This window comes from Emys orbicularis, chromosome 13, assembly GCF_028017835.1.
Source record: "Emys orbicularis isolate rEmyOrb1 chromosome 13, rEmyOrb1.hap1, whole genome shotgun sequence".
NCBI classification, from domain to species: Eukaryota; Metazoa; Chordata; order Testudines; family Emydidae; genus Emys; species Emys orbicularis.
In genome coordinates, this window is record NC_088695.1 from 14,971,920 (window position 1) to 14,987,686 (window position 15,767).

Sequence of the window (15,767 nt, forward strand, 5' to 3'; positions counted from 1 at the left end):
TGAGACCCGCTAATGTTGTACGTGTAGTTGTAACCACTAATGTTTCAATTATGCTGTTGTGTGATTTGGTTCCCAATGGTTATCATTTCAAACTGTGCACACCTAGCAATAGGTAAGAAATGAGGAAAGTTGAAGTTATGCTGTGTAGGGCCACTAGAGGGTAGAGGAATGGGAAAGGTTCAGCCCAATGGACAGCAGCCAAAGTGGAAGGGCAAGAAAGCAGAAAGTATGTTCCCAAATGACCAACAGCAGGAAGTGGAAAGGGAGGTGAAGCTATAAAATGGTATATAAAAGGTAAGGAAAGAGCATTGAAGAGAAAAGGATCTTTATGCTTTGTCATGAACTGTGGATAGTAGCAGATATTATGGAGTGAGTTATGGGCTGTTTTACTAAATAATGTCCACCAGGTGACATGAGAGTCAAAAATGGGAAAAAGAACAGGAGAACTTGTGGCACCTTAGAAACTAACAAATTTATTTGAGCATAAGCTTTCTTGGGCTAAAACCCACTTCATCAGATGCATGCAGTGGAAAATACAGTAGGAGGATATATATATATACACACAGAGAGAACAAGAAACAATGGGTGTTACCATACACACCTGAGTGATCAGTTTAGGTGAGCTATTACCAGCAGGGGAGAAAAAAAACTTTTTGTAGTGGTAACCAAAATGTCTCATTTCCAGCAATTGACAAGAAGGTGTGAGGAACAAACAGTAGGGGGGAAGAATAAACATGGGGAAATAGTTTTACTTTGTATAATGACCCATCCACTCCCAGTCTTTATTCAAGCCTAATTCAATGGTATCCAATTTGCAAATCAATTCCAATTCAGCAGTCTCTCGTTGGAGTCTGTTTTTGAAGTTTTTTTGTTGTAATTTTGCGACTTTTAGGTCTGCAATCGAGTGACCAGGGAGATTGAAGTGTTCTCCATCTGGTTTTTGAATGTTATAATTCTTGACATCTGATTTGTGTCCATTTATTCTTTTACATAGAGATTGTCCAGATTGGCCTATGTACATGGCAGAGGGGCATTGCTGGCAAATGATGGCATATATCACATTGGTAGATGTGCAGGTGAACAAGCCTCTGATAGTGTGGCTGATGTGATTAGGTCCTATGATGGTGTCCCCTGAATAGATATGTGGACAGAGTTGGCAACGGGCTTTGTTGCAAGGATAGGTTCCTGGATTAGTGTCCATAGGGTGCAGGGAGCGGCCGACGGAGAAGGAGATGTCAGGGGAAGAACCTGGGCAGTGGAGCGGGCAAGGTGCTTTCCCCCGCCCCCAACAGGATGGGAGGTAAACTCACGCAGATGCACTTCTGAACTGTGGGACTTTATTGACCAAGGACAATAACTGTGAGTGGGGTTTGGTGAAGGCAGGGGCACACTAAAGAACTTTTGGTTGCTGGACTTAAGAACCTGAGGCACAAGGTTGCCTCTAGAGGCTCCCAAGTGGTAGTGTGTAATTGTCCCAGGTTACTGGGTTGCGGCTCGAGCCAGTTTTGTGTTGTAATGTTGGAAAGTAACCCCTAGATATTGAACGTGGCCCTTCTTGCTGCCGACTCCAACTGGCAGAAGTGTTACATAAGGAATCAATAAGTCACCTTGGGCAATGTTCACAACAAAGATTTGGAGATACAAAATTAGTCAGCTGAAAGATAGGTTGAAGTGGGACTTTTATTAAAAAGTTTAAACACCATCACTTTAAAAACCAACCAACACAAAAATTGGTTGGGATTAATGTTTTCCCAATCTATTTTGCAACCAAAATAATAATAAATAAATCAAGTGGTTTGTTGCGGAGAATCTGAAACAGCAATTTTATTTGGGTTCATATGAGAAAACTTGGGTTAAATGATAAGAACTTAATGCTTGTATACCAACTTCTGGAAAGCGCGTGTATGGAGAATATCCTGATAATATCAAATAATATCAATGTCAAAATAATTTAAGGAAATGTGTGTGGGGGACAGTCCTCTAGTGGATGGAGCTAGAACCTGTCAAATGTGCCTCTTCTGCTAGTATGTAATTCAAGTATTCCAGAATTCAGATATTGGTCTGTGCTTTGAGCAGAATGACCCCAGATTTACCTATTCTCTTTCCATAGCAGCATAGGATTTGACAGACTGGATCAGACACTAGGTCCATCTAGTCCAATATCCTGTCTGACAGTGGCCAGACCCAGATGTTTAAGAGGAAAGTGGAAGAATCCCACAGGAGGTAGAGGTGGGATAATCTGCCCCCTCCCCGCTCCCCATATAGCTCTCACCTTGGTTGCTATTACATAGGGATTGGCTCAATACCTGAAGCATGAGGTTTAATACCCTTCCAGAATGTTGGTTGTCATTAATTATGATAACCCTGGACATTACTGATATCCATGTAAATATCCAATCCCTGATGTTTCAAACGGTGATGCTTTGCAGCTTAATAATAACCATGACATGCCCACAGGTTAGTTACCTTAGAACAACCCCTGTGCAGTGACTCTGTACTGAGTGCTGCTTTTCACCACCTCAGATATTTCCATTTAGGATGCGAGTTCGAATACATTGTCCCGCTCCATATCTCTTGAGTTAGTAAGACCAGGGATAGGGGAGACTAGTTACGCAGCCTCCAAATGCGCAGGTTCCATTCTGTCACCAGTCAGGTGCTCAAAAAGAGTTGACTATAAAAGGACACATTTATGGAAAACCCTTTCCAACAGTCATCTCTGCAATATCTCTGGCACTTTTGCAGGTACAGATTTGAGAACTCCTCAGTGCCACTTGGGATGAACATTTGTCAAATCAAAGCTATTAGAAAACCTAAGAAATTCACTTTTAAAAAGGGTTTTCCCCAAAAGTGTGAACTGTGCATAATCCCAGTAGCCTCAGGACTGAGAAGGCTGGACATCTCCTTTCTCATTTGAAGCGATTTATTTTCTGTTACTTTGGGAGAGGCAGGAATCTCTCAGAAATGAGATTCAAACACAGAGAATGCTCAGGCAACCCACAGGGTGTGTCCCAGGAGCAACAATGGACCTATAGGGAAGCTACTGCAATAGTTATTAGAATACAGACCAGAGGGCTGTTGCATTGAAAATATGTAAACACATGATGCAATAGCATTAGAAGAAGCACAGCAACACTCATCAGAGAGGTCATGCAGAGAAGTACCCTGCCTTGCCCAGCTCCCACTCCTTGGTCATGACCCAGCTTTCACCCTTAGTGTCCTAGGCTGAAAGTATTGTGTGGGGGAAATGTCCTTGCACACTTGTCCTGCTCCTGGCATATGGGCTAAGATCCGTAAAAGAGGGGAGACCCTGCATGTTGTCTGTGGTCACTTCTGTGCCAGGATTGGTGTATATAGTGTAAACAAACAAGTTACACTAAGAGTCCACATCACTGAATTCTCCTCCAATGGGAAACTGTGATGGTCTAGGTAGTTTCCCCGGATACAACCTGGAACTGTGAGACCTGCTCTGCCCCCTGAACTCACTAGCCTGGGGTGTTTGTCACAATGCTCTGCTAGTGACAAGCAGCAAACCCATACAGGTGCTGTTATCAGTCAGTCCAGCAGCAGGGAGAGCCCCACACCCAGCTAGATTGCATGAATGCTCCCACAGCCACTCATGAATCTCACAGAGAAAGACACCAGCCAGATCCCCCCGAACTCCCAGCCTTGTATCTCAGGGATATACCGCCTTGCAGTGAATAATGCCAATGTATTACTTGATTCACCACTTACTTCAAGGGAAAGTGGACATGCACAGCCTTTGCCACCTGAGGAGATTTCCCAAACACTTCAGACAAACTCACTGCTGAGGATAAACATAAAAGTAAGTTCATTGACTACAAAAGATAGATTTTAAGTGATTATAAGTGATAGCCAAAAAGTTCAGATAAGTTACCAAAAGAAATAAGAGCAAAACGCATTGTAAGCTAATATTAACACTTTCAGTACCCTTACAACATAGATGCTTCTCACCACAGGCTGGCTGGTTGCCCTTCAGCCAGGCTCTCCCCTTTGATTAGTGCTTCAGTCACTTGATGGTGGCGTTTGTATATGGAGGTGGAAGAGAGAGAGCATGGCAAATGTATCTCCCTTTTATAAGGTTATTTCTCCCCTCTTGGCTTTGCCCCCCCCTTCAGAGTCAGGTAGTCCTAGGCTGGGCTGGGTTTGTCCCAAACACACCCTGATGAGGTGTGAACTGCCCCTCTGCTCCCAGAGCATTTTTTCTGGAATTGTTTTAAGCCATGAGGGTACATTTTAAACATCATAACTATATACATGAAATTACAGCCAGTACATTACTATAACAATGATGATCAGTGCATCATGAGCCTTCCAAAGACAGCCAACATGACAAAATTTGCATTGGATGCCACACAATCATATTATAAGGATGAACATGAGGGTGCTGGGTGTTCCCCCGGGTGCCACAGAAATCAATTTGCAAGATGCTGAGTTCTGCTATCGCTCAGTGGAGTATTGTTAAATAAACATTTCCAATTCACAATTATAAAGTTCCTTGGGAGAAATATTTCCGGGGGGGGAGGGGTAGGAGGAGGGAGATTCTTTCATCGAAATCTTTCTTTTGCAAACTATGGATTAAATCTACTTTACATTCAGTTTCCTGTGTGTGTGTTAAACTGCATGGCTTCAGAACCCAATCTGGCAGGCTTAATCATCTTAGCCATTGTTACTCTTGTATTTGCCTTCAACAGAACAACTGACATGAGTAAAGATGACTTGGAAGAGTCAGTCTCTGCACAGTCATGCACTCCATGGGCGCTGCATTAGATTTCAGCCATGCAGAGCTATGATCTCATACAGCAGGAAGGCGATTCCTCTGGGTGGTGGAGGTTGGTTGCATCAGGACAGTTGTTTGTACTATCTGCACAATAAAAAAAGCGCTAACTCCCCAGGCTCATCCCCTTCAGAGGAGAAATCAAGGGAGACGCAGCTTTCCATGGAGAAGGATACAAGTATGAGGACACCTCTGCACTTTGTAAATAGAAGAGGAAGAGCATGTTCTAAGAAAGATTGTGGCAGCCGCTCATCCATTCAAGGAGATGCAGGTCTCTTCACTGAGAAAATCCAGTTTCTGCAGAAAGAGGAGAGAGAAGAACCTCAGCTGAGGATCCTGAGTCCTGGCGGCAAAACACTGATAAATAATAGCTCATTGCTTCAAGCTTGGGCTGTTCTGTGGTTACAGGTGAGCACCATCTTCCTGACTGCATTTCTATACCACCTTCCAAACAGGGGCATGAATGTGCTTTGTGAGGGACATGATGGATGAGGTAATCTCTTATATTGGATAAACTTCTGTTGGTGAATGAGAGAAGGTTTTGAGCTACACAGAGCTTTTCCACAGGTGAATATTTACTGTTTAACTTCTCCTTCCCACAGCAGTGCCAGTCGGCATTTATAGCGCCATTTAATAGAGAGGGAGCTTGAGATCCATGTCTTGTGACAGGTCCTCAGTTGGGGATCTGCCCCACTAAAATAAATGGAGCTACCTTGATTTACACCAGCTGAGGATCTGGCACAGTGTGCCCCAAATGAGGTGGGAAATGGTGACAGAGTCTTACAAGCCCAGATCACACATGCCAGTTTGTTTCTACACTCCGAGTTCAGGGACAGCATCTCTCCCCCCTCCTCCCCCCAGTGCCTTTCTTGTTCCTGTATTATCATCACACACTCATTATGGAGTGCGGAGGGTCACTCCCCAGTTAGGGTTGCACATCAGCCTGGTTTTGCCCCTTCCTGAGATCCACCCTCTAAAGAGCTGTATTTTATTACTGCTACAGCAGTGCTACTTAACATCAGGAAACAGAAAAGGCATTGCCAGTCGTTGACCATGTCACCATCACCACCAGAGGAACTAAGGGAGAATTTACTCCACTTCATAATTTTCAACATACACTGATTTCTTGTGAGGGGATGAAAATTGTTCCTTTTCCTACATGGCATTGAAATGCTGAATATACCAGGACATATGGTGTGACGTTATTGACACGAACTGTGACTGTATAGACCATTGTTGTAACCAAGATTCTGTAGTGGCACTAAATCTTGTAAAAAGGGAGATTAAGTAAGCTGTCTACGAGGAGGTTATGATTTGCTGGTTATGATTATGATATCTGTATGCATGTATCATGTTTGTATTTAAAGTTATAAGTATTGTCTCTATACTATCTGTATTTCAAACTTGTGCTATGCTTCAGGGTGAGACCCCACACAATTTGCATCTGCCTGGCATGCTTGATGACCCATTTATGACCATGAGCTGTATAACTGACCCATTGAGAGACGGCAGATACCCCTTGTGACTCAGAAAGGCATACAGGGAAATGCCTATGGACAGAACTCTAAGGTTTTTCTATGCCATGTGCTGGGTAGCATGTATTTGAGACAAAGGAAGAACAAGCCACATGGAAAAGGACTATAAAAGGCAGCTGCATCATCTCCATTTTGTCTTCAATCCTGCTTCTTACCTCTAGAGGAACTTTGCTACAAACTGAAGCTCTGAACAAAGGACTGAATGACCCATCCAAGCTGTGGATGTACTCCAGAGACGTGATTTGAATCAGCAGTTTATTCCATCACCGCTAAAAGCCTGAACCAAGAACTTTGCCATTACTGTATGTAATTGATTCCATTTAACCAATTTTAGCTCTCATCTATATTTCTTTCTTTTCATGAATAAATCTTTAGATTTTAGATTCTAAAGGATTGGCAAGAGCGTGATTTGTTGATAAGATCTGATTTGTATATTGACCTGGTCTGGGACTTGATCCTTTGGGATTGGGAGAACCTTTCTTCGTTTACTGGAATATTGGTTTTCATAATCAGTCATCCGCATAAAGAGTGATGCTGGTGGTGGTTTTGGGAAACTGGAGTGTCTAAGGGAATTGCTTGTTTGACTTATGGTTAGCGAGTGGGGTAAAACCAAAGTCCTCTCTGTTTGGCTGGTTTGGCAGGCCTTAATAGTAAAGGAACTCCATCTTTGGGCTGTAACTGCCCTGCTCAAAGCAATTTGTCCTGAAGTGATACTCTCAGTAGTGTCCCGCCAGAGGCACATCATTCCATATGGTTAGATTAATTTCCATTAATTCTAACAAGAGATCAGTGCCTAGGGATACTAGACTACATTGAAAAATCTCAGTCCAAGGTTTTAGTTGATGTGGTTTTGACTCCTAAGACATGGCATGATTCTTGCTATTGACAGAAGTGAAATACAGAACTTAAGCATCATAGTTAAGCTCTGGTATTTCACAATATGCGATATGATAGATAGCCAAGTTCTTATATGACAGATCAGACCAATTCTGTACCAGAGATATGGGCTCTTATATTAGTCATTGCTCTGATATGGCAGAGGGAGGTCTACATGAGTATCAATGTTCTCTCCTCGGATCGAGACTCCTGGCACTTAGCTCTGAAGTCTACATTTAACCTTAAAATTTCAGCCTGTAACGAGGAGAGGAAGGGAATTTTCTGAATATTTATGATATTAATTCACAAGACTTGAGTAACGTTTAATGCTATGCTCTTCCAATTCAATTGCCCAGTTTGATTTTTTGTTCCTAGACTCAAACCATGGCAGACACAGATTGGAAAAACCAAACGGCCGTCACACAATTAATCCTTCTGGGATTCGGGGATCTCCCTGACCTTCAAATTCTTCTTTTTCTAATGTTCCTAGTGATCTATATTGCAACCGTGGCTGGGAACACTCTCATCGTGGTGCTTGTTGTGACAGATCAGCACCTTCACACCCCCATGTACTTCTTCCTGGGCAACTTGTCCTACTTGGAGACCTGCTATACCTCGACATTCCTGCCCAGGTTACTTTCCAGTCTCCTGACTGGGGACAGAACCATCTCAGTCAGTGGCTGCATCACACAACTGTATTTCTCTGGTTCTCTGGCTGCTACGGAATGCTATCTCCTAGCAGTGATGTCCTATGATCGGTATTTAGCAATATGTAAACCCCTGCATTATTCAACTCTTATGAATAATAGGTTTTGCCGCCAGTTGGCTGCTGGGTCATGGTTAAATGGTTGTTTGGCCAGTACAGTCTTTATATTATTCATATCACAGCTAATATTCTGTGGCCCGAATGAAATTGACCATTTCTATTGTGATCCCATCCCACTGATGGAACTCTCCTGCAGTGACACACACCTGAGCATATTGGTGGATTTCATAATAGTCTCCGTATTCACCATGCCTCCATTCCTACTAACCCTGACTTCCTACGTGTTTATCCTTGCCAGTACCCTGAGAATCCCTTCCACCACCGGGAGACAAAAGGCCTTTTCCACCTGCTCCTCTCACCTCACTGTGGTGACAATTTTCTATGGAACCATATTCATTGTCTACATGCTACCGAAAGGTGATACACTCAGAGATCTGAAGAAAGTGCTCTCTGTTTGCTTCACGGTCCTAACTCCCCTGGTAAACCCCCTCATCTACAGCCTGAGAAACAGAGAGGTCAAGGAAGCCTTGAGCAAAGCAGTCAGTAAATGCGGCTTTCACAAAAAAAACATGCAGAGACTCTAAGATAATAATTTAACCTGAGGCTTTGAAAGCTGTCTGGGTGAATGAAGCAATCAGTCTGTGATGCACTGTACCTCAAAATAGCACCCTGTAACCCTCATATTCATCTTTTGTATTTGGTTGTGATATTTTATAAAAAGCATTCCTTGTAAGGTATCATATGAAAGGTCATGATTTGCTGAAACTCATTGCTCTGTCAAAATATGTATATCATCATTGTATATGGCGTTATGAGATTTTGTTATATGGTTGTTATAGAAATATGTTGGAAGTCTGGGAGTCACCCAGTGTTAGTTCCCCAGTGACAACATAGGAGCTGACCCACACCCAGGCGATTGTTAAAAGACCATCACCAATGATTGACCAGCCGGGGAATTATAAAAAAGAGGTCTACAATTCTGTAACAGGTAGTTGCGCAAGCACCACACAATGGGAATTGCTCAACTCTGTGACTCATCAAGGCCCACCGGGACATGTCTCAGCTAGTATTTTTTCCAGGGACATGAATTGAGAGTATAAAATAAGGGACAGCGGCATCATGAGACCACCTCTCTCCTCCCCCACCTATTCCGGAGGCAACAAGAATGCTGGGAAGACAAAGGCTTTGCACTGGGGAGGTTGGTCCCAGGCTGAGAAGGGAATTCATCCTGTGTATTAAGAACTGTAACCTGGCTGCAACATGCAGTAGGGTGTGTAAAGCTTTTTGTATTCAAATCTTACTGAGTCTGATAAAAAGTAAACACACATTCTAAATCCTAAACTTTATTTCTTAGGCATAAATTTCAGAGATAGATTTTAAGTGATCATAAGTGTTAGGTAACTACCTTTCTGGAGTTAATAAACTTACTTTAATGTTTAATCTTAACCAGTGAGTTTGTCTAAAATGCTTGGGGAATCTGCTCAGATTAAAAGGGCTGGTGCATGTCCACTATCCTTTCATGAACAGCCAGGCCCCAGCAATGACCTCTGGACACTTCACTGAGAATAGCTTTATACCTCTTATCTGAACTAAACCTGGCTGTGACCTTCTCCAGCAAAGCAACAGCATTAGGCTCAGAGGGCCCTTGGAGGCAGGGTGGTTGGGCAAACAAAGACCTACACTCACAAGCCAGGGATACTGGGACTGTTCAGACCCAAGTGGGAGTTTTCCAGGGCACCCGTAGAACTGAGGCAATTTCTGGGGTCAGGTCTGTCAAACGGTCACTGACGAGGGACTCTACATGAGGCCCTCCAGAGCACCAGCTGCTCTGCTGCCACCAACTTCACAGAGCAGTTCAAAGGGAGGGGACCTGTTACAATGAGTGTTCCCAAAAATCACTGCAGCAAGCGCACATCCTGAGAGGGCTCGTTCTCAGGACACAGTGTCCTGACAGCCCCAGATGTCTTGGACAGATCTGCTGCATGCAGGGGCTCTCCTCAAGGCATGACATAACCTGTGGTGAGAGGAAGTGGCTACCGCCTAGCAACGAGCAGAACTCCTGTGGTGCCAAACACGGCAGTGCTGGCTCAGCCACTGTGAGCACGTCAGGACTTGGCCAGAGGCAGGGGAGCTGGGCACTAGTGAGAACTGTAGGATTTCAGCACTGCAAAAAGGATTTTCCAAGTGACCTAACAGAGTTAAGCGTCCATCTCCCATTTCAAAAGGATTTGGGTGCCTAACTCCCTTAAACGCTGCCTAGAATCTCAGCCTGGAGAACCACTGGGCTGCTGTCACTGTAGCTTCAATCTATGTATTTCCACTGGAAACAGACTCCGCAGCAATAGAAATGCACTGATTAATGGTAAACCGCTGCTAAACCTTTGAGACTCGCTAATGTTGTACATGTAGTTGTAGCCACTAATGTTGCAATCATGCTGTTGTGTGATTTGGTTCCCAATGGTTATCATTTCAAACTCCGCACACCTAGCAATAGGTAAGAAATGAGGAAAGATGCAGTTATTCTGTGTAGGGTCACTAGAGGGCAGAGGAATGGGAAAGGTGCAGCCCAATGGACAACAGCCAAAGTGGAAGGGCAAGAAAGCAGAAATTATGTTCCCAAATGACCAACAACGGGAAGTGTATAGGGAGGTGAAGCTGTATAACGGTGTATAAGTGGTGAGGAGAGAGCATTGAAGAGAAAAGGAGCTTTATGCTATGTAATGAACTGTGGATACTAACAGATATTATGGAGTGAGTTATGGGCTGTTATACTAAGTAATGTCCACCAGGTGACATGAGTCAAAAATTGGAAAGAGGTGGCTATAGCAAGAAGAATCCTCTAGAGCAGTGGTCTCCAAACTTTTTTGATCGTGCACCCCTATCAGTAAAAACTTTTTGAGCACGCACCCCCAATATATGTATATTTATTTATGTATAAATTATATACATGTACTACTCTACTAATATATTATGTACATTATAAAACATACAGAAAAAATATAAATTAAAAAAGAATGAGATAAAAATGAAATAAACAATATTTCTTAAATATTTTTTTATTTTATTTATTAACTGTACAAAAAACCTTTTTGCTCTCACAAAAATATTATTAATAATAATATTTTTAGTGAGAGCAATGTGATTGAATGTGCTTCATTATGTCTGAAAAGCTTGGTTTAACGCTTTGTGAGGCATGGTTTTCAGCTATTACAGCCATTAAAACCAATGTGCAAAATAAACTGAACTTAGAACCAGACCTTCAAATCGCTGTATCACAAAGATATGTAGATCCAAATGGAAGAAGTGCATCGTTGGCTGCGCTTACTAAATCACCATACTCATTTTTCAATCCCATCCACCAATTATGCAAAGGTTCTTGTTGAAATTCGGCAAGTAAATTTCCATCTTCCCTGATATCAATCAGTTGTTCTTGTAAACTAATCGGAAAGTGTTGCATTTTTATATTTTTAACAAATGGATTCAAATCCCACTGAAACTCTTTGTTTGGAAGATTTTTAAACAGGTTAGAAAATTCTGTTTCCAAGTTTTTTAAGTGTGCAGATATGAGAGTTTTTATAGGTGATACACTTACATAGTTTTCGGCAAGAAAAGCACATAACGATGGAAACATTTCCAAACATCCGTTTTCAAAATGCTCTCTCCATAGCACGAGTTTCTTTTGAAAAGCAGTTACTTTCTCACTCATTGTTAAAACATCACCTTTACCTTGAAGGGACAGATTAAGTGTGTTTATTTTTTTGAAAATATCTGTTAGGTAGCATACTACTGACAGCCACGTGTCTTCACAGAAAAGGTCAGCAAATTTGGAACACTTGTCTTTTTGTAAAAGAAAAATGCATAACTCAACTTTAAGTTCGACAACTCTTTTAAGCACTTTGCCATGAGATAACCAGCGAACCTCTGTGGTAGAAAAGCTTTTCATAGTCACTCCCCATGTCATTATGAAGTATTGTAAAGATTCTACTATTTAAATGTCTTGTTTTTTTATAAAATTAACCACATTGATGACATCCTGTAGCACTTCGTGCACTTCTGGCTCCAACTTCTTTGCTGCAATAGCTTGCCTATGAATGATGTAGTGAATGAACTTCACGTGTGGTGCTATCTCTGTAACCTTACCCCGGAATCCTTTCTTTATTCCAGTCAAAGCAGCAGCTTTGGTTACACTTACATAGTTTTTCCATGAAACATTGTTTTTATTAAAGAAGTCATTTACTGTTGAGAATATATCTTCTCCGGTATATCTTTCCTTTAGTGGCTCACAAAAAAGTAGTTCTTTGTGTATTTCATTATTGAAACAGAATATAGCAAATACCAGAAGCTGAGACATGTTAGAAACATCTGTACTTTCATCCAACTGTATAGCAAACCTCCCACACTGCGTAATTTGTTCTAATACTTGTTTCTTCAAATCTTCAGTAATGTTTTCTATGCGTCTTCCAACAGTATTTGCTGACAAAGGAATGCATTTTAGTTTGTCGCCATATTGTTTTCCATGTATTATTTCATCCATTTTTGCCACAGCAGGAAGAACAAGTGTTTCTCCAATGGTATGTGTTTTTTTGTCTTTTGCTATTAAGTAAGAAACCTCAAGAGAGGCTTCTAAACATTTATCATTAAGTTTAGTGAAATTTTCTAAAGTACTGGATTGAGTATCGCATGACTTTAGATATCGCTGAAAAAATTGTAGAGGTTTGTCTTCATGTTCCGGAGGCTTAGTTTTTAAATGTCTTGCTATTCGTGATGGCTTCATACTATCATTAGCTAATTTCTCAAGGCACAACATACACTTAGGGTGAGGTTCATCGTTAACGATAGTGGATGTAAATCAATGTTTCAAATAGTCTTCTCGATAATTTTGAATGTTTTTGGCCGACTTCTTGTCAGATCTGATTAGATTTTCATTGTTTTTACCTCGTAATGTGGCTGATGAAGAGCTCGTACTAGGAGTAGGAGAACTGTCAGCTCTGCCATTTTCTTGTTGTTCGTTTGTGCTCACGTTATTAGTATTATCTTCAATCCGCAATTTCTTTGCAGGAATCTTTTTAAGCCACTTGTCCATTTTAGATAATATAAACTATAAATCCACTTAACCGGGCAGACATAAACTACAATCTGTCGCAATACGCTGAAAGCGAAGTGAGGGCACCACTGTCAACCCTTCCACGTTGTGGAACTCCCACTCTTCCCTCAGGATACCTTGCAGGGCCAGCTCCAGGCACCAGCTTAGGAAGCATGTGCATGGGGTGGCACACTGTAAGGGGCGGCATTCTGGCCAATCTTAGGGTGGCGCTCCTCCTGCCGTGCCGCCATTCTGCTCCAGCGGCGCTCCACCTGCCGCGCCCCACAATGGATCATCTTGCACACCCCACTGTGCTAGAGGAGAGCAGAGTAACAGGCTGTCATGCTGGGAAATCAACATTAGATGGCAGCAGAGTAGAGAAAATGAAACGGGGGGGTCAGAAATATTGACGAGTGACCAATAGATTTCGGTGGCCAATAAAATAATGAGAAAGTTACACTGTTAAATGCCCCCCTCCCCCCAGTGCCCTTCTTGTCCTTCTATTATCATCCCACAATCATTAAGGGCCACAGTCTTTCTTGTTCCTGTATTTTCATCCCACAATCATTATGGAGTGCGGAGGGTCACTCCCCAGTTAGGGTTGCACATCAGCCTGGTTTTGTCCCTTCCTACAATCCACAAGAGCTGTAGTTTATTACTGCTACATAGTGAACGTTGGGAAACAGAAAAGGCATTGCCAGTTCCTGACCATGTCACCATCACCACCACAGGAACGAAGGGAGAATTTACTCCACTTCATAATGTATGGCATAAACTGATCTCTTTGTGACGGGGTGTGTGTGTGTGTGGAAGAAACTATTCCTTCTCCTACCGCTCACTGAAATGCTGAATATACCAGGAAACATTGTCAGATTGATTTCCATTTTTTCTAATTCTTCTGATCGATGCCTAAGGACAATAGACTTCACTGGAAATCTCAGTTCAACACTTTAGCTGATGTATTTATTGATTTTGACTCCTAAGTCATGGCATGATTCTGGCAATTGCCAGAAGTGAAATACTACCTTTAAGCATCATTGTTAAGCTTCAGTATGTCACTAGATGGGATACAATAGTAGATAAAGAAAGAGTCTGATCTGTCATATCAGTACTTGGCTACCAGAAATATGGACTGTTATATTAGTCATTGCTCTGATGTGGCAGAGGCTGGTCTACATGGATACAAAAGATCTGTTGTCGAACTGAGACTCCTTGCACATTAACTGAAGTCAACATCTAGCCTTAAAATTTCAGCTGGTAACCAGGCGAGGGAGGGGAGTTTCTGAATATTTATGCAATTAATTCAGGACACTTGATTACCTTTCATCTCTATGTTCTTCCAATTTAATTGCACAGTTTTCTTTATTGTTCCTAGACTCAACCCATGGCAGACAGAAACTGGAGAAACCAAACGGCTGTCACAGAATTTATCCTCCTGGCATTCGGGGAACTCCCTGAACTGAAAATTCTTCTCTTCCTGATGTTCCTAGTGATCTACATGGCAACCGTGGCTGGGAACATACTCATCATAGCGCTAGTTGTGGCTGATCAGCACCTTCACAACCCCATGTACTTCTTCCTGGGGAATTTGTCCTGCTTGGAGACCTGCTACACCTCCACCCTCCTGCCCAGGATGCTGGTCAGTCTCCTGACTGGGGACAAAACCATCTCATTCAGTGGCTGCCTCTCACAACTGTATTTCATTTCTGCTCTGGCAGCTACAGAATGCTATCTCCTAGCAGCGATGTCTTATGATCGGTATTTAGCGATATGTAAACCCCTGCACTATTCAACTCTTAAGAATAACAGGTTGTGCCTCCAGTTGGCTGCTGGGTCATGGTTAAATGGTTGTTTGGCGATTACAATCTTTGTCTTATTCCTATCACAGTTAACATTCTGTGGCCCGAATGAAATTGACCATTTCTATTGTGATCCCATCCCACTGATGTAACTCTCCTGCAGTGACACACACCTGAGCATATTGGTGGATTTCATACTAGCCTGTGTATTCACCCTGCCTCCATTCCTACTAACCCTGACGTCCTACGTGTTTATCCTTGCCAGTACCCTGAGAATCCCTTCCACCACCGGGAGACAAAAGGCCTTTTCCACCTGCTCCTCTCACCTCACTGTGGTGACAATTTTCTATGGCACCATAATGATTTTCTACATGCTGCCAAAATGTGATACACTCAGAGATCTGAAGAAAGTGCTCTCTGTTTGCTTCACTGTCCTTACTCCCCTGGTAAACCCCCTCATCTACAGCCTGAGAAACAGAGAGGTCAAGGAAGCCTTAAGCAAAGCAGTCAGTAAATGTGGCTTTCACAAAACCATGCAGAGACTCTGAGATCATAAAATAGCCTGAGATTTTGAAAGCTGCCTGTGTGATTGAAGGAATGAGCCTGTTGCCTGCCTAAAAGGCCCGAGATGGCAAACAGGGTCCGTCGCCCGGTGTGCTTGGCACCAATAAAGACACCGAGGGGAGAAAGCAAGCCAAGTTTATTTCAGAGCTCTGAAATGGCACTGGGAGACCAGCATGTCTCAAATCCAGTGCAACAAATAGAAACAACTTTTACCTTTTATACTCCAAACTGTTTCCATACATCTCTTTGTCTGGCTGTTCCCCCTTACCCCTCCCTTCCAGACAACTGTTACAATAAACTCTACATAAGCTTGTGAGAAAACTTTCCCAGTCTTTGCAACCTTGAGTTA

General features: G+C 42.5%; 1 protein-coding gene and 1 pseudogene across 1 annotated transcript; both read left to right on the forward strand.

Annotated features, from left to right (window-relative positions):
• Positions 1 to 7,590: 7,590 nt before the first annotated feature.
• Positions 7,591 to 8,556, forward strand: LOC135888252 (olfactory receptor 6N1-like). Its single transcript, XM_065416064.1, has one exon. The coding sequence runs from the start codon at positions 7,591 to 7,593 to the stop codon at positions 8,554 to 8,556; it is 966 nt and encodes a 321-aa protein (XP_065272136.1).
• A 5,883-nt stretch (positions 8,557 to 14,439) lies between these two features.
• Positions 14,440 to 15,402, forward strand: LOC135888253 (olfactory receptor 6N1-like; annotated as a pseudogene).
• Positions 15,403 to 15,767: the final 365 nt, after the last annotated feature.